The sequence below is a fragment of the Dermacentor andersoni genome, chromosome 9 (genome assembly GCF_023375885.2).
Source record: "Dermacentor andersoni chromosome 9, qqDerAnde1_hic_scaffold, whole genome shotgun sequence".
Lineage (NCBI taxonomy): Eukaryota > Metazoa > Arthropoda > Arachnida > Ixodida > Ixodidae > Dermacentor > Dermacentor andersoni.
Window position 1 is genome coordinate 102001304 of NC_092822.1, and position 19953 is coordinate 102021256.

The following is a 19953-nucleotide window of genomic DNA, read 5'->3' on the forward strand; positions in this document are numbered from 1 at the left end:
GCGTTTTCACCATGATGCCGAAGCTTCAACCTACATCGACAAAAATATGCTAGTGTCGTCTGCTGCTGTTGGCGATAGTTGCCGACTTCGAACAGTGTTGCTCTGCGCACTGCCGAATGTTTGCCGGCTTTCAACAGACGTCGCGTCCCCAAAACGAAGTGCGTATGCAGGCGCATTCGAACCGCTCGAGCTAACTAATAAAAAAATAACTAATAATACAGCAAACGTTATAACAAAATCCTGGCATGGTGCGAAATAATGCTGGTCGCCAGCACTCGAGGCTGCCAACTCGCTGATGCATGTTGCCAGTTGCTGGTTACCTATTTGGACAACCAGAGGGCGCATGCGAACCGCGCCGCATCATGCGGTTTCAGCGTAAATGCAATTTTGTGACCGATCGCGACGACCGCCCGTTTTTCACGAACCGCATGCATGCGGTGCGGCGTGCGGCGATGGGCGGTTTGAGCGTAAATCGGCCCTTAACAGCGCCTCCATGGCCCGAAAAATCTCGACTGTCTAGCGCTGACAACCGCTAGGCAGGAAGAGAACGGCAGGTGGTCAGGGGGGGATTGATGTCTTGGCTCGCAGCGACCACTTGTGTATTGATGTCACCGCCCCAAAACATCCAACAAGGACAGGCAACTGCAAAATGAACCCCACAACTCGGCTCTGCGCCGAGATGACGTGCATTGGCTCTCACCTTAGACTCGCTAGGCTTCAAAAAAAAAAAACAACAACAGAAGTGCAGAAACAAAAAATGCTGCATTTCGCTATGCCAATTTCTGAAGCAAATTCCTGCTGACGAATTCAGCACTCATGGATGGAATCCTGCTAAATGAGAGGGGATCTTCTTCGCTTAATAAAATTAGCACTAGCAACCCTAAAATTTAGGCGGGACCCTCAAACGCAGAATTCAAATTAGCCTGCTCAAACCATCCGCATTGCTATGCAACTTTCCCTTCTTATATCTAACGGAGAAGTTGTACTCTTGGAGAGTGAGGCTCCATCGGAGCAAGCGGCCATTTTTGTGTGACATTTGATTGAGCCACGTCAGAGGACAGTGGTCGGTCTCGAAGATGAACTTCGCTCCGTACATGTAACACGACAACTTCTGTGCGGCCGAAACTAAACAAGCACATTCCTTCTCTGAAGCGCTGTAGGCTTCCTCTCTTATATTTAGTTTACGGCTGGCATAGAGGATAGGATGCTCCTCGTTATCGTCGCCGACCTGACTAAGTACCACGCCCATAACTCTGTCGCTTGCGTCGCATTGAACTATGAATTACTTTGTGTAGTCTGGCGCGCGAAGTACAGGGCGGGAAACCAATAGCGTTTTCAAACTTTGGAAAATGTTCTCTTTGTCCTTATCCCAGTGTACCTTACTCGGTGCTCCCTTTCGGAGGGCGTCTGTTAATGGACTTGCCATTTGCGAGTAATTCGGAATGTACCGTTGATAGTACCCCACAAGTCCCAAAAATGAACGAAGGTCCGTTTTCGTGCGCGGCTGAGAAAATCCTCCAATCGTAGCTATTTTCAGCTCCGCCGGCCGTCTCATGCCCTGACCGACAACATGGCCCAGATAAGTAACCTGCGAACAACCCAACCTACACTTTTCCGCTTTCATCGTCAAGCCGGCTTCCCTCAACCGCGAGAACACCTGTTTGAGGTGCGATACGTGTTGCTCCCAGCTGTCCGAAAAAATTGCCACATCATCAAGATAGGGCAAGGCGAACTCCTGCAAGTCTTTTAGGACAATATCCATTAACTTAGAGAAGCTAAACGGCGCGTTCTTCAGCCCGAAGCTGAGTGCGAGAGGGCGAAAAGTGCCTACAGGCGAGATGAATGCTGCATAGCGGCTGGCACTTTCTGAAAGGGGAACTTGCCAGTACCCCCGCACGAGATCTATAGTTGAAATGTATTTAGCAGCGCTAACTCTTTCAATTCGTTCCTCAATGTTGGGTATCGGGTACAGCTGATCCCTAGTGATGGCATTTAACTTCCTGTAGTCAACACACGGACGAGGGTCCTTGTTAGAGGTTTCTACCAGTATTAGCGGTGACGTGTAGTCACTCTCAGCGGGCTCAATAACTCCCAACTCTAGCATGCGCTGTATCTCTGCCTCCATAATCTCTCTCTGTCTTGGAGACACCCTGATCTTACGCGGCTTTGATCTTACTGGTTCGGTTGATGTCAGCTCAATTTCATGCGTTATCAGTTCGGTTCTACCCGGCCGATCGCTGAATCTGTCGAGATATTCCCCTAACACCTCTTTTAGCTCATCTAGTTGCTCGGGTCTTAGAGCGTGCGAGCTTACCGAGTGCTCGAATACTTCTTCTAGACGGATTTCAGAGTTGGAGGTCGCCCTATACTCCTTAAACTTGGTACTAATGCCATCCGGCTCTTTGATGGTATAGTTAACGACTCCGCTCCGCTCTACATACGGCTTCATCAAATTACAGTGATATAGCCTCACTTCCTTCCTGCGACGGGGCATTCTCAAAGCATAGTTAGTGTCTGAAAGTTTGTGCAACACTTTAACGGGCCCGTCCCAGTGAACTTCAAGCTTGTTCTTTCTTGAAGATTTGAGGATCATTACCTGGTCTCCGGCGTTAAACGTGCGAAGCCTTGCATTCTTGCCGTAATAGAATTTGGCGTTCTTTTGAGCTACTCCCATGTTCTTTCCGACTAGTTCATGGGTTGCGCTTAGCCGTTCCAGTAAATTTAGCACGTATTCAACCACTGTTGGACTCTCCCCTCTTTCCTCCCACATCTCTCTTAACATTCTCAGTGGAGAACGGAGTGTCCTCCCATACACTAGTTCTGCTGGTGAGAAGCCTGTCGCTTCATGTGGAACCGTTCGCAAAGCAAACAAAGTTGCCGGCAGACAGTTCTCCCAGTCCTCCTTATGCTCGTAACAGAGCGCACAAAAAACTCGCTTAAGCACCGAATGCCACCTCTCTACACTGTTTGACTGAGGGTGATAGAAAGAACTGTGTATTAACTTTACTCCGCACTTTTGCAAGAATGTGGAAGTCAGTGCGCTCGTGAATACTGACCCTTGATCTGCCTGAATTTCGGCTGGAAACCCAACTCGTGCAAACACTTAAAAGCGCGTCTACTACTTCGGTGGAACTGAGCTCTTTCGAAGGGATTGCTTCTGGAAACTTGGTAGCCGGACACAGCATGGTAAACAAGTACCTGTAGCCCGATTTTGTTTTTAGAAGAGGCCCTACCGTGTCTATTACAAGTCGTCTGAAAGGCTCTGTTATTAAGGGCACTACCTTCAGTGGAGCTTTCCATGTCTCTCCTGGTTTACCCGAACGCTGGCAGGCGTCGCATGATCTTACAAAGTTTTCTACGTCTTTGAAACAGCCAGGCCAGTAGTATTCCATAAGCAATATTTCCTTTGATTTGTTTATGCCTAGGTGGCCGGACCCCCCATTTCCATGACAGAGGCTCAAAAGCTCTTCTCTGTACTTGGTAGGTACGACTAATTGATCTAGAATCCTACCCCTTCGATCTCTGTAGTGCCGATACAACAATCCTCGTCTCTCATGTATCGTCACGTTACGCCTAGCAATGCCTTCTTTAGCTGTGTGGTGTAATTTAGCTAAGCTCTCATCATTCTTTTGCTCCGCTGCCAGTGACTCTCTGTCCACACGTAAGAGCTGATCAAAGTTCTTTGAGGCCGGTGATAATAGCGACCCTGTCTCGCTTGTGAGTGCGTCAGCTTGCTCTTCCTGCAGGCTAGAACTTTGACACTCAAGTGCTACGCTGTCATTGAGCTGGTCAGCTGGCAGGCTCTCCTCAACTGTTCTTTTGTCCCTCGGGCATAGCTCGGATTCGGGCATTGAAGTTATCCCCTTTTCTGCTTCCGCTGGAGGAGCGTGTGCATTTTCCACCGAAAGCGCCGCGATCTTACGAGCTTGGCCTCGGGTCAATGCTTGTACTATGCCCTCTCCCAGTTTGAGCCCTTTGTCACACAGTAACTGATTCGAACGATTCGAAAAGATGTAAGGGTACTGAAGTGACAAAGATTTGGAAACTGCAGCCTCAGTCTCTAGCCCCCCGAATGGTCCATTGATTTTGACTTTGGCCATGGGCAGACACAGGCTGTGTTCTTCTACACACCTGTTTTATCCATGCTACTTCCCCGGTGAAGTCATCTTCCGTCACGTAAGACGGAAGGACAATGTCCATCGTGGCGGCACTGTCTCTTAGCATTCGGCATGGTTTTCCATTAACTTGCAGGTCGTGAAGATATGGACTTAAAAGTTCCATATTCTCATTTTTTTCCTCCACGTAGGAGAAAACTACGCTAAGGTTCTCGCAGTTTACAGCTATATGTCCCAGTTTGTGGCATTTGTAACAGCGAATTGGTCTAAAAGATCCGAATTTTCTTTTCTGTTCCTTTTTTGCGGTTTCTCCGTTAAGTTTCTCCTCGCTCTTTTCTGCGGGCTTTTTCGTCATGTCTACAGGCTCCGATCGTCTAGTCTGCGCACCCTTTTTGAACGGAAATGGTTTCCGCGGTCCATTTCGACCGTCCCAGTTTCCCTTCTCGGCGTTCAACTTTCTACGGGTTGCGTACTCTTCGGCTAATTCAGCCGCCCTTTCAACAGTGTTTACATTACCTCTGTCTTGCACCCACAGTTTCACAGCTTGGGGGATGGTTTTGTAAAACTGTTCTAGACACATGCACTCAATGATCAAGTCTCTGCTGTCGTACGCTTCCGTGCTTTCAAGCCACTCGACTAGGTTGGCCTTTAAGCTATATGCAAACTCCGGATATCCCTCGCTATCTTTCTTGCCTGTGCTCCTAAACCTTTGCCGAAAAGCTTCGGCTGAAAGGCGGTATTTCTTCAGGAGACTAGCCTTAACTTTTGCATAATCATATGCATCCTGTGCACTCAGTCTGGCGATTACTTCCGCCGCCTCACACGGCAACATAGACAGCAACCGCTGTGGCCATGTATTCGGGCCGAAGTTCATCTTTTCGCAAGTCCTTTCAAAATTGCTTAGGAAGAAGCCTATGTCGGTCCCGACCTCAAATGGCTTTAATAGCCTGTCCATGCGGTACGATTCTGCCTCACTTGATCGTCCCAGAGCGCCTTCACTTCCTTGAGACAACTCGAAACGTTTGCTTTCAAGTTCAAGTTGCATTTTTCTTAACTCGCGTTCTTCTCTTTCTTTTTCCCGTTCTTCTCTTTCTTTTTCCCGTTCTTCTCTTTTTTTGAGAAGTTCCAATCTCATTTCAATATCTTCCTCACTGGCCTGTTCGGAAATATGCAATAATTCTGATCTTAGCATTTCCTCGCGTACATCTAGGCCCAGTTCCTCACCAACAATCAACAACTCGTCTCTCAGCAGTGTTCTTAACCCCATGACTGCTGCTTTACTGCCTTGATTCTGCTCTCTAAATCTAGCTAGGAAAACACAACCTAGCTAACACACAACAATCTAGCTTCCCTACAGTTCTAAACAGAACAACCACAAAATGAAGCCTAGAGAGTCAAAGCAAGAATCAAGCACTCACCGCAGATACAGCACCATGTCGCAAAGTCCATCTCACCGCTGTCAGCCAGTTGTCAGGATTGGGGGCTCAATCCCATCGCTCGAGATCCGTTGTCAAGATTGGAGTCCGGCATGAATTCGAAGGTAGCTGGCCCATGCCGTCGTCCAACTTAAACACGCTGAGGACGTTGATGAAGGGAAGAACTGCTTCTCATCGAGAACGAGGAAAATGGGTTTATTTACAGAATTTAAATCAGTCTAACATGACTGCTTAAGAAAAAGAGTGTCAGTCCAACATGACTGCTCAAGAGAAAAGTGTGTCAGTCCAACCTGACTGCACGAGAGAAGTGTGTCGAGCCTCCGCCCAACAGCCGTTTTTAAACACTCGGTCCTCCGGCGATGCAAGGCAGCGAATGTTCGTTTCGTCATCGCAAAACTAGCCGCCTCCCGCGACAAGGTGACGCGAGCGTTCGTTTACTCATTGTAAATTCGCCGCTGCCCCGCAGACCGGTTTACGCACACACACACGCAAACACACAGGTGCGAAGGACTGGAGCCGACGACAGAGGGGAGTCGTTCCGGGAAGCTCGGAGACATTCTGGGTAGCTCGTTGTCCCGCCGCGGCTTGCTCATGCGTAGCAAAATCAGGTTCGCGCTGGGGACCTCGGGCACAATAGTTCGTCCGTCGAACCCGTTTCGTCACAACGGAGATGGGGCTCGTGGATGGAGGCGGTTTTCAGCACAAAGCCCGCTTCTTCGAACGCAGTCTAGCTGCAGCGACGGAGAGTGGGGGATGCGCGCCTTGTCCCCCAGTCGTAAATGGGTGGCAATTTTTTCTTGCAGCTCGCCATTCTTAACAGTAGGCAAGAAGAAAGCTTGCCAAAGGAAAGAGCAAGTTGTATACACTAAAAGATAAGCGTGACAATGCTTCGGCTATTTCATCATAATTGTCATCGGTTATTTCAGTGATGTAGCAAAGGCAGTAAACGGGGCGAATAACTGTACCAGTTCGAAGTTTAGTAGGCAACATTCGGTCAAATAAAGAAACCAGAGTGTTGTAGGACGATCTTCTACTTATCACAATTGCTGAATGGTACAGCCGTGGTCACAGCGCTGTGCCGATGACAAGCGGACACACCAGCACCACATTTCCCGCCATGGTGACATGAAACTCCATACGTGCGCCGCGGTCTACGAGATCGCTCATGCGTGCACGATTTCGGGGGCCCCACCTGCACGGTAATGCACGACATAAACTCACCTCAGTGTTGCCGCCAACCGTTGGCCACAGAATGACGAGGGAGCACTCGCAGACGAGCGCCGCCAAGTACACGCTGTCACTGGTTGCCTTGATGCGCCTCAGTCCCAGGAATAGCTCCGTCACCAGGACAACGTAGGTCGTCCAACGACGCGGGCATCCTTCGGGCGCATCCAGCAGCTCCCCGCGCCGATGGAACCATTTACGGACGGTGTTGATGAGAGTCCACGAGAAAGCCGTCGTCTTGGCCCTCTGAGGAGGGGATGGAAAGGAACACACAAATAGAAAGCAGACTCAACTCTCAGTTTTAGCCCGTGCGAGACATGCACGGTTTAGTCGACATTAGTTGTTACGAAACACATAAATGTTCTTCGGGGAACGGCTACTGCTCTTGCTAGGTCTGTATACTAAATGTCTGATGTATATACACATATACATATAGGCACATATCCAGTGGCACTGAGTATGAGCGTCCCTAAAGATCTACGTGCTTCTGGAAATGAATTTCTTTAACGCAGGCTGTATATCGCGGAATAGACTACAGGATAAAGCGAGCGCAATGAATGTCTCCGGAGTGCTCCGGTATCAACCCCCGCAGAGAGGGATTGCGCTGAAGCAAAGCGATCCTGCCATTACATTTCTAGCAGAATTTTTTTGGACGTAAACCAGTGATGTATATTAAATGTAACACCTACTTCAGCCGACTGACACAAGAGGTTCGTGTGCACTGGTCCTTTATTAAAATGAAAATGCGAGTGCGTAGATGTCGTTAAAAAAATTTACGCAGAAGCACCTCTGGGAGTTGCCTAAGTATGCGTAAGTATTGTGCCGCTTGCTCACCTCCACAGCAGTCCGGTGTCATTATCAATGTTATCAAAATCAAAAGAGGAAGGATCCTTTTCGTGCTTCAGAATGGGAATTATTATAGCCTCCTTCCAAGCAGAGGGGATCTCTCCGGAAAACCATATAACATTGTAAAGGGAAAGGAGGGTTTTCTGTGTTTCGGATGGTAGTTGTTTTAACATCTCATATATTACGCGGTCTGAACCTGGGGCGGATGTATTACAGCAGTTCAAAGCTGCCTGCAGTTCTGCTATGCAGAATGGTTCGTTGTACGCCGCACTTTTTGCACATTTTCTTTCTAATTTTTGCTTCTCTATTCGTGTTTTGTAATTTAGGAATGTTTCGGAGTAGTGGGACGAGCTGGATATGTGTTCAAAGTGTGTACCAAGAAAGTTGGCTTGATCTTCCAGGCTTTCTCCGTGGCTATTTACTAAAGGCAGGGAATATGTTTGTTGCCCATTGACTTTTTTCACTCTATTCCATACTTTCCTCTCATCTGTGTACGAGTTGATGCTTGATATATACTTCGCCCAACTCTCTCGTCTTGCTTGTCGGCGCGTTCTCCTCGCCTGGGATTTGACGTGCTTAATGTTTTCCAGGTTTTCTGCTGTTGGAGAAACGCGAAGCATCGCCCACGCTTTGTACTGGTTCCTGCGTGCTTGCCTACATGCATCGTTCCACCAGGGAACACGCCGTTTGGAACCAATGCCGCTCGCTTCAGTAATACATTCACATGTGGCATCAAGTATAAAAGCTGTAAAATATGCAACAGCATCATCTATGGTTATACCGGACATCTCAGACCAGGTCATGTGTGTAAGAGTTCGGTACTGTTCCCAATCGGCTGAGTCAACCTTCCACCGAGGGACCTGCGGGGGAAGTTTATCTTGTTTCGGCGTAGTTAGGATTATTGGGAAGTGGTCACTCCCATACGGGTTGTTAAGCACATTCCATTTAAAATACGGTAAAAGTGTCGGCGATAAAAAGCTAAGATCTATGGCAGAGTATGACTTGTTGGCCAGGTTAAAATATGTTGGCTCCTTCGTGTTTAAGAGACATGTTCCAGAGGAAAAAAGCACCTGTTCAATGACGCGACCTCGCGCATCACAGCGTGAATCACCCCACAAACTACTGTGTGCATTGAAATCACCGAGAATCATATAGGGCTCTGGGAGCTCATCTATTAATGATTCTAAGTCGCGTCTGTGAAGCTGATAATGTGGTGGTATGTACAAAGAGCAGATGGTAATGAGTTTATTTAAAAGTACGGCTCGAACGGCCACGGCCTCAAGGGCCGTTTGGAGCTTCAGATGCTGACACGCTACACTTCTATCAGCAATGATGGCTACACCGCCAGATGATGCGACAGCATCCTCTCGGTCTTTCCTGAAAGTCATGTATTGTCGGAGGAAGTTAGTGTGTTTGGAAGTTAGGTGGGTTTCTTGAACACACAGTACTTTAGGTTTAAACTTACAGAGCATTTCTTGGACATCATCTAGGTTTCTTAATAGTCCTCTAACATTCCACTGTATGACGTCATCCATGTTTAAAAAGAAATAGTGCTGTGTGTCTCAAAAGTGACATTACTTTACAGAGCCTTTGTTAGGCCCTGTAATTGGTGTTTTGTCTTTTTTGGAGCGGTCAAGAGAACCTCGCCGCTCCTGCGCCGCTACTTGCGCCGTTTGGCTTGGACCGGTGTCTATAGCCTCTTGCGAGGCACGGGACACCCGCTCCAGAGAGCGATGTGTGCGTCGCGTAGACTTCATCTCAAGCGATGAAGTCTTCGTCCCTACCGGGGCAGAGGTCGACAAGACCTCTGTGGCCTCTGCGGTGCCCTGGCTTCTGCCGGAGCTTGAAGAGGCCACTGGCGTGGACAGTTTGAGAGCTGGCAGGGCAGCGCTGGCTGCTCCCACCGTAGGGGCGGGTGGCGCTAGCCTCTGCACGCTAGGCGTGGTCCGGGCTGCCGCCAGAGGCTGTTGTAGTGCCGCCCCCCGTTGCACCACTTCAGCGAAAGTTGTTTTTAGTGAAAATAACGAGGAAACCCTTTGTCGTGCTTCACGGAATGTTATGTTCTCCTTAAATTTTACAGCAATTATTTCCTTTTCTTTCTTCCAGGCTGGACAAGCTCTGGAGTATGCAGGGTGACTGCCGTCGTAGTTCGCATAATGTACCTCGTTATTGCAGTCGTCAGCAGAGTGACCGGTTGTGGCGCACTTTGCACACATAAGTTGTCCTCGGCAGCTCTGGGATGCGTGACCAAATCTCTGACATTTGAAGCAACGTCGCGGGTTCGGAATGTAGGGTCGAACATGAAGTTTTACATAGCCGGTTTCAAGTGTTTCGGGTAGAGTAGTTGAGCTGAAAGTGAGTATAAAATGCTTTGTTGGAATTTCATTGTCATTTCGTCTGATTTTGATGCGCTGCACATGGATTACGCCTTGGTCCTTCCATCCATCCAGGAGTTCTTCTTCATTCAATGTCATTAGGTCTTCATCTGATACTACGCCTTTTACTGTATTCATGGTTCGATGTGCGCTCACAGAAACAGGGATGTTACCAAAGGCTACGAGGTGTGCGAGTTTGTTGTACTGTTCCTTGTCTTTTAGCTCGAGGAGCAAATCCCCACTTGCCATCTTTGTTACCTTATAGCCAGCTCCATTGGTCTCTTTTAGGCACTTGGCCACAAGAAATGGTGAAATTGTTCTTGCTTTTGTAGATAATTGTTCGCAGGGAAGTACGTGGAATTTCGGGCAAGTTTCTTTGCTTTGGAATGAATAGAGAGGTTGCATCGGTGCGTACCCTTTCCGAGGCACGATCGGGGGTAAACGGGTTCGAGGATCCCATAAAAAAAGTGATTTGTTCGGCAACGGCGTCTGCCACCCACCACGGAGCCCAACAAGGGGACGTGGCAGAACATGTAAACAAGTCTGCACAGCGCCAGCAGTATGCCGTTACTATAACCCAATATGGTATACCCAAGGTAGGACAGCCACACCAGGTTAACCCTTGCCGCCAGGAAAAATTTGAATTGAATGGAAAAGATGAAAGGACAGGAAAGATTAAAAGTAGAAGAGAAAGACGAAGATGAGGGTAGAGAGAGACAGGAAAAGGCGACTGCCGATTTCCCCCGGGTGGGTCAGCCCGGGGGTGCCGTCTACGTGAAGCAGAGGCCAAAGAGGCGTGTTGCCTCCGCCGGGGGGCCTTAAAGGTCCGAACACCCGGCATCGGCTCAACCCCCAGGATCCCCCTTTCCCCGGACACGGCTAAGCCGCGCACGGCTACACGCGGGAGGGTCCAACCCTCGTGTGCTCGGGTCCGTGGTGTCGCAACACACCAAACGCCTGCTAACGCAAGCGCCCCTGCGGGGGATTTACCATACTGCGTTTCCTCATCCGTTCATTTGTTTGCCGATGATTGCGTAATTTTCCGAGAAATAACAAGTTCAAATGACGCCGCTCTTCTTCAAGCAGACATTAACGCAGTCTTTGAGTGGTGTAATATATGGCTTATGAAACTAAACATTAAAAAATGCAAATTCATGCGAGTGTCTAGAAAGAATACTAGTTTACCCACTTAACACTTAAATAATTCACTACTCGACAGCGTATCTTCATATAAGTACCTCGGAGTTCACATCAGTAGCAGTCTAACATGGGATACTCACATCTCTCATGTTGTCTGCAACGCTAATCACACGATCGGATATGTTCGTCGTAACATTGCAAAATCACCTTCGACTTTTAATCTAATGCTATATAAAACACTCATTCGCCTAAGTTAGAATATGCCGCTTCGGTTTGGGATCCGCATTATAATACTTTGGTACATACGCTTGAAATGGTGCAAAATAATTCGGTCCGTTTTATACTCTCTAACTACAGTCGAATCGCGAGCATCACGGTAATGAAAACTAACCTTAATCTACCTACACTTGCTTCTCGACGTGCGATGCTTCGCTTAAGCCTTTTTCACAGACTGTATAATCATCCCTACCTGCGTGATTTACTAATACTTTCTCCCCATTACGTTTCGCACCGTTTGGATCATGCTCATAAAGTTGGCATTCCGTTGTGTAAAACAGAATCATTCCTACATTCCTACATACCACGTACATCAAATGATTATAGTTGCCTTCCCAAATTGGTTTGAGATCATGAAAAATTTGTGACTTCATTAACCAATGCTCTGTAACATCTTGTTTTTGTCTGCCTCTTTATAGCTATTATTGTATAATTACAAAAACTGGACTGCTTCTTTGTATACATATAGTATTTTTTGTAAGATGTATTTTGCCTCTTCATAACTACTATCGCATAATTAGAAACATTGTGCTGCTTTTTGTAGTTAAAATATTGTTGTTTTTCTGTGTTTTGTGCCACTCCCCTCTGTAATGCCTCTTGACCCTGAGGGTATAATAAATAAATAAATAAATAAATAAATAAATAAATAAATAAAGTGTAAAGGCCAAACGCTTGCAAGCAGATAACACAGTCCGTTGATGAATTGGCCAACTTACTCCAATAAAGAAGACGCAGAGGCAGGCCACCGTTCCCGCGTTCTCATCGCCTCGTATGACGCTTTCGCAGAAGGCTTCCGCAAGTGCCACCCACTGAACGGCCTTTACCACAGCCGGGTCTGTATCACAGTGAAGCCAAGAAGCTCACGTCAGCACACTGAATGCACCGAAAATTCCACGAGTTTCTCCTTCAAAGCTGCAAGCACATAATTATAAAAGCATCATAATCTACTGGACATTACAAACTCCACTAGACTTCGGATATGTTTTTTTTTTCTAGTGGCGCAATATTCTGACAATAAGCGAGATCAAGTTGCTGTAGGATCGAGAGGTGGCAAAGGACATCGCTTAGCACGTAAACGTAATAGCACGGGCATGTTGGTGCAACAAAGAAAACATGTTCCTTACTTGCATACGCATTATATATTTCCTACACAGGCCGGCGAACTAGGCCACAGTACTCACGAACTTGTTCGTGAGTACACGCTAGCAGTAACGGAAAGCTATCGTTCCTGAGAGGGAAATTACCTGCTACACCGCTACATATCAAGCAACATGCTTACTAGACACTTCTGTATACTTGTGTAAGCATGTATATCTACTTATGAAATAAATAATCTGAAACTGAAATCAGGTCATGCTTATAGTACAACAATTTGATCTGGAGTCCACATAAAAGATATCTCATTAATAGAATAGAACGTATGCAAAAACTAGCAGTCAGATTTATACATTCGGGTTACTCAAGGCAGTCTAGTGCTTCAGGTTTAATCGCAAGCGCGAACTTTAAACCACTTTCACAGAGATTTGCATGACTAAAATTCATTTACCAATTACACCAAAGCCATTTGAACACAACGCATTCTAATTACATGCGAGACACGAGCACTGATCGAGACGGACTCATTCCAAAATAATCCGCCAACCATAAGGTCATGTTAACGCTCACTAATACTGCCTTTTTCAGTCGGCTATCTTCCATTGGAACAATTTGTCTAGTGATATTGTGTGTTACGATATCATTGATTCTTTTACAAACCTAATACAGTATTGAAATTTCCCCGCAAATAATTACCAATTTTTGTACCTTCTACTACTGACCCATTTATGTACCCACTCCTACACGGGCCGTGATGGGCCTGCAGTATATCAAAAGAAAAAAAATAGAAACCAGCGAGGCTATCGAGTGTTGCGACATCTGCCCAACACAGCTTCGCTGTCCTGTAGATAAGTTGTTACCGTGTATGGCTTTCTCGACGATGTCCCGAAAGTCGACCGGCTGTCTTTGGCTCCACGAAATGGCTTCGAGGCAAAAGGAGCAACTTTCCGCGTCCGTCTCCTGGCCATTTGTAGAGGCCGGCAGCGGTGAGACAGGTGCAGCCTCGAGGTCAGAAGACTAGGACAAAGTAGGCACCGAGCAAATGTCACGTTCAGTGCAACTTTTGTATTTTACGACAATGGTGACTAATGCGGGGGAAAGATGTGTAGATTATAGGCGAATTAAATATAAATATTTCAGAGGAATCAATAACAAACATGGGAAGCGAAACGATATTAAACGCACTTCTATCGTTGCAGTGAGCACAGCCAGCATAGTGACCACAGAGTGCAAAGCTCCAATAGCTTTTTTGACACTAGGGTTCGTGAGCGAACGCCAACATATTGATTAGACAAATTTGACACAAATGACATTACAATGATAGACTCATTAGAGCTTTAATAAAGGATAAATGCTTCGAAGGTCAAGGTAATCCTACTTCGACCTAAAGAGATTAGCAATTTCGCCCGAACGGCAAAGCACTGATAGTGCATGGCTGCACACAAAAGCAGCAAGCAGCACACTCCCTTCCCACCGACCACGCGACCGAGCCTTTCGATTTCGCCGCCTGACTTCTGCCGTTAGTGGCCCCCAGACAAAAGTTCAGTTTACAGGCAACCGTTGTATACCAAGGAGCAGCTTGAGCTTCGCTAGACAAGGAAATCGCGGATGACGAGCTATTAGTTGTGCGAGTAAGTTCTGAGCGGGAAAAAGACGAAGGAGTTCTATACAAATAGGCTAGGATGAAAAAAATGTGTAGCATACCTAATTAGATTAAGCAGCCTAGGTGACTATTGGTCACCGGCCAGTTTCAAAGGAGATGCCAATAAATCATCATAGTCACCCAGCGCGCGGACAAACACAACGTCTTTTCATCGGATTGGAAGCCTTAGTGCTATAGCGCACTAAAACATGCTTCGCCTTGCCACGACAGGCAAAACGTAGAACACGGATCTGCGAGCGCATGTCGAACTGCATTCTTGCTCCCTTTACCGAAGCAAGAACCTTCTATCGAGACATAGCACACTGCGCATGCGCGTCCTTCCATGCTTGTGCACCTGCCAGTGCTGCCGAACTACAAAGCAGGTTTTTCCCTTACTCGGAGGAATGATTTAAATAGATTAATTCCTAGATATCTCCAAAATGTGGTTCAGTTATGATTTATGTAATGATAAATATTCGTGCTACGCAAAATACTGCAAATTATATACTTTAAGTTTACTTTTAAGCTCGTATTGAAATATTACAAGTGTGAAGTCACTGGTGAAACATAGGGTTTTATTTTATGGCGCAAAGGCCAAGCATGGCCAAACAGCGTCAGGCTAGTGTTAATAAGTTGGCAATTTAATAGTGAATTATGAGAGGTACATATGATATGGCTCTAAAATGACCTTAAAAACAGTCGCTGTAAAGTGCGTAAACTGTATATGTAATAAGATTATGGCAATGACTAATGATGTCTACTATGAACATGAAATATACATTATAAAAGGACAATTACGAAATATACCAAACATGTTTACGAAATATATCAGCGGTAACAAGCACTACTGCCTTGAGTGGATTGCACACGATAGCTGCGCATCACTGCTATAACCCAATGCGCCATACTCAAGGTTGGATATACTGCAACAGGCTAACCCAAGCCGCCTGGGAGAGAGAGAAAATTGGGGGGAAATGTGATTAAAGAAAAAGTGAAAAGGAAAGTTGATCGGAAAACAATAGATTGAGGAGAAGGACAGGAAAGGACGACCACCGATTTCCCCCGGAGCCCATCCCAGAGCTTTGGCGCACCAAACTCTGGGTGTCCCCCCTCCCCCCCTCCCTCGTAATATGACGAAGGAAACACATGAAGGAAGAAGACAGGCGTGTGCCAAAGCGCAAGAAAGACGGCTTGGCTCCCGTTCTGGGGTTTACTATGTTGATGTAGCTGGACCATCTCCCAGGGGATATTACACGGCGGCGGTTATACATAGGGGAACTCAGGTGGATGGACTGTCACTTAGAGCCGCGAATCCAAACCAAGCCGAGCAGGCCGCTATCGCCTTGGTGGTTGGATACCCGAAATCGCAATGCATACTCACACACTCTTGAAGGGCTTGTGAAAGCTACTTGGCAAAAGAAATCTCTCCGCTAGTCAACAAAATTCTTAGACTCTGCATCAGGGACCGAGATCCCGCGCCAAAACGAATGATCTGGACTCCAGGCCATCAGGGCCTCCGAGCTAATGAAGCTTCACATGCAGCGGCCCGCGCACTCATTTCCCGGGAACCTCCTTATTGCCCTAAACAGCCTGAATGTCCTACTCCTCTACTACGGTTCAGTGCAATCCGAGATTACCTCTGCGAGCAGCGCCGGGTGCATCCCCCTCCGGCGAAAGGCCTATCCAAAACAGAAGAACGCGTCCTACGGCGCCTCCAAACTAATACGTTGCTCTGCCCAGCTATAGTTAAATATTTCGATCCAAATATCAATGGGCAATGCCAGCACTGTGGTAATTTGGCAGATATCACATGGTCTGGGCCTGCCAACAGGATCCCAAGCTATCCCCTATTTCCCACCCCACTCGAGAGGTCGGGGAGGCGGTCCTGCTCAGTAGCTCTGGACTAGAGGAACAACGAGGTCTGGTCCAACGGGCTCGAGCGGCGGCTTCGACCAATGATGTCCCGGACTAAGGACGACACCTAGTTTAGTGGAGCTCACGAGCTTCACCCTCTCTGTTGAATAAAAGATCTCACCACCACCACCACCCCGGATGGGTCAATCCGGGGTTGCTGTCTACGTGAAGCCGGGGCCAAAGTGGTGTGTTGCCTCCGCCTAGGGGCCATAAAAGTCCAAATATCCGGCATCAGCTCAACCGCCCTGGAACCCCTGTTCCCCGGACATGGCTAAGCCGCGCGCAGTTAAGCGCGGGAGGGTCCAAGCCCCGTGTGCTCAGGTGCATGGTGTCGCAACACACCAACGTCTGCTGACGCAGACGCCCCAGCGGGGAAGAAGTCACTGAACCCAAGCTTAAATGATAAAGCAGCGCATGTTATTCTAACAACATTGCTTCGCGCTTCACGCCCTACTCACAGGAGACTTCAGCATGTGTAACCCTTGTAGTTTTCCTATGGCATTTCGCACCTAGAGCAAAGTGCCAAGGTTACACGAAACCATATTCAAACTGTGAATATGGGCTCTGGAACTCCCTTGCAGAACGCAAAGTCGTCCAAACAATGCGCCACTCCACAAAACGTATGTAAAAGCTGCTAATCATATTTTGGCTTGCCGTGTACTCGCGTAGCACCCCCACACTTACGCTCTTCAACGCATTTGTAGCTGGAGAACAGAAATACGAGGGTATTATTTACATTTTCTTTAAACGCAAAACTCGCCCAAACGCGTGCACTGGCACTTTGGACAAGGTTGATCTTCCTGTAGCTGGTTCCTTGTAAATTTTTGTACAAGTTTGCGCAGTCGGCTAGTTTAGCGCCACGACCGCATTGCCGTGCTCGGCGCTAGGTACAGGGGCGCGCTTACGCCCAGATGTGCCTGTGGTGCTTTGTTTGATGTACCAGCATACGTTTTCTTTACTGTTCAGAGATAAATATTTCACTCATAGTGCACAGACATCGACAGTACACGTAGAAGTACGATACGGAGATTGTAGTAGCACTACGTTCGGAGGGATCAAGGCGTCGAAAGCCCGTTCTTTGCTTAGCGAGGGGCGCTCAATGCGCTGCTGTATGGTCAAAACTCAAACTTTGTATGCTAATGCGAAAGTAACTTGCGGTGACTGAAATCAAAGCACGCTGTCACGTAAGCAATTTCACCGTTTCTATGTCCTAGCTCAAAATTTTCCTAGATTTGAACAAATCTAGACATAGGAAAATTTTCCTAGCGCATATTATAGACAGCACTGCTGCCCACTCAGGCATCAGTATTTTACTAGCCTGCTGTCGGAATCGCTATGATTGCAGAAAATAACGCTTCGAGAGCGGTGTCTGTTAATGCCATTGTGGCAATGCACTTCACCCTCCACTGACCGAAAAAGATAGCAGTAATTTGCAATCATCGCGATTGCGGCCGCACGTCGATAAAAAACGGGCATATAAACAGGCACACGACCATGAAATGACGCGCATGCGTATTTCCGTCTCTCGGTATAAGGCACTTACTTTGCTAAAGGGCAGAAGAATGCAGCTCGGCACGCGGTCTCCGATCCTATTTTATTTGGCCCCGACCTGTACGTTACTCTTGGCCGCGATGACGTTCTGCTGAGGGTTGGTTGAGGTTAGGTTTGAGACAAAAAGCAGCGCTCATGTGCAGGTCATTTGGTTGAAAGCCGCTACGACATGCGCGCATGTAAATCGCGCCATCACAATTGGTTGCAGGCGCTGCTTTTGCCACTGCTCAAAGCTCAGAGCGCTGTGCGGTACAACCGTTATTGGCCTGGGTGGTCGTTACGCATACCCAAAGGCTCTGGGGGATCGGCCATAAAATGGGTGGCTCATTTTTCGAACGCTCGTTTCGAAAAAGTATAAGTGCGAAGAAAATTAACAACTTGGAAGTAGAAACGAGAGAAGCGCGGAGCACCCACAAAGAGGAAAAGAATAGCTTTCTCACCGAGGACCCTGGCCGCTGCGTGCCGTAGGACGAAGACGAGCAAAGCATCCCGAGCAGGCACGGTTCGATCCAAGCAAGGCCGCACCGCCAGAACAAGAAGAAAAATCCAAGAAACGATTTGCGCAGTAGAAATGCCACAAACAAATGTCACTCTTTTCCGTAGTTTAGCAGGTTCAGGGGGCGTCTTTCATAAGTATAGTCACTGGGCGGACTCTTGGCTAGTTTCGTTTCTATCGCTATGCCACCTGCCGCATATAGCAGACGCCGAAAAAAAGGTTTCCAGGAATATCTTCGACATATTACTACTGCAGCTTTTTTTTACGCGTATCATTCCACTGAGAGAGTAAACAAAGGAACTTAAACAATTTTTCTTTCCTTTGAGTTGTCACCCTCAGTCATCGTGCCAATCGAACGCGATTGCACTTGCGCCTGCCCCAGCGGCGCGTCGTGGTGTTATCAATATATATATTTTTTTCTTGTGTCACTGACTTTATCGGCTTCGCTAACTCTACGCTCAGCTCGTGTGTTGCCGATTTCACCTCTGGACGCCTGCACAGCGTTGGTGCTTTCTTCAGGACGCTTTTTGAGGCAGCTGTAGTGGTTGCAGGGTTTCAGCGATCAGGAAATTTTGCTCGATCTCGTAGAAGACACGATGCCGGCTAACAATCAGACCTAATCCCCGAACAATTCTGTTTGCTATGTGCTGCGGTGCAAGAACTCCAGCAGAAAGGCGAGCAGTTTCTTGTCTCTCTTTTTTTTTTTGCTGTCGCTTTTCGGCAGTCGTAAAGTGAGATGACGTTTTACTTTCTTGATCTGAACCATCGTGTTAGCTTAGCTAAAACGCGAATAGAATGCGCGTCACCCTTGTGCAGGGCGCAGGAATGGCGCCCACCGGAGCGCCAGCTAGCGACATCTAACGGTAGCTGCTCGGCTCGAGACAAGTGTCTGCGCACGCAGCGTCTGACGCATCTATTCTCGACCCCAGCCACTACCATTAGACGTCGCTGGTTGCCTGTAGAGCGCCCCGGCGGCGGCCGCAATTCGCGTGCTCTAAACAAGGGTGACGCGCACTGTACAAGTGCCTAGTAAACAAACAAGCACGCCTTTTCAGCGTTCGCGGTTAAAAATTCTGCTTGGCAGCTAATAAACTAAAGCATAAATTTCGTTGCAAAAACCGGTTTGCTTTTTACTGGCGCAGTTTAACAAGAACGTGGCAAACTTGGGTTCGGCGACGCATATAGAAAGCACTCCGGACCAAGTGGTTGTCCTGTCTGGTTCATTTTCTCTTTGTCGCCGTGAACTTTACACTGCCGTCATATTCACCGTGAACCAATTAGTCCATTTGAACGTCCCATTTGAAATAGAAATTTCTATGTCCCTCACATAATACATCATCTGCCGTGTGGCCAGTTTGCTTGTGTGTGCAAACAGGACCGTACGCCTGTTCCTATCACTCGTCGTTCTCAGTGTTTGCGCGCACCGGCAAGCCACACATCTCGGAGGCTATGAGCGGTCTTCTTGGGACTGCCGCAAGGAAACGTGCCTACAGGGAAACACGTAGGGTAAGCGGGAGAGAAGAGCCCGAATCCAGTACCTGGCTCACACGCGCCGACGTGCCACCGGTGCAATCTCAGAGGTCACACGTTCTCGGAGGGCACGCAAAGTAATTCGCGGCGGAGCCGTTAGATGGCGCAGCTGCTCATAGGGAACAGCTGCCGGAGGGAAAACAGGACAAAAACGATACCGAAGCAAATGTGCGCCGTCGGATTAGGCGTTTGTTTCCTGAATAAAAAAAAGCCCGAAAATGACTCTGCATATCCTAATGGAATGTCAACTTATTCACTCAGCGAGATCCGTAGAGAGTGTCCAACTTCAAGAAGCGTTGGGTTCAAGAAAGAT

At 47.6% G+C, this 19953-nt stretch overlaps 1 protein-coding gene across 1 annotated transcript in view; it reads right to left on the reverse strand.

The window, feature by feature from the left end:
* Positions 1-18298, reverse strand: part of LOC129383999 (MIF4G domain-containing protein-like) — a 50502-nt gene extending 32204 nt beyond the window's left edge. The window contains exons 1-4 of the mRNA XM_055069029.2: positions 18055-18298; positions 13368-13524; positions 12129-12247; positions 6773-7021 (exon numbers count right to left, since the gene is read on the reverse strand). Of these exons, the coding sequence (XP_054925004.2) occupies positions 6773-7021; positions 12129-12247; positions 13368-13524; positions 18055-18102 (573 nt within the window). The 5' untranslated portion in view covers positions 18103-18298. The remainder of the gene's footprint in view (positions 1-6772; positions 7022-12128; positions 12248-13367; positions 13525-18054) is intronic.
* Between the last annotated feature and the right edge of the window lie 1655 nt (positions 18299-19953).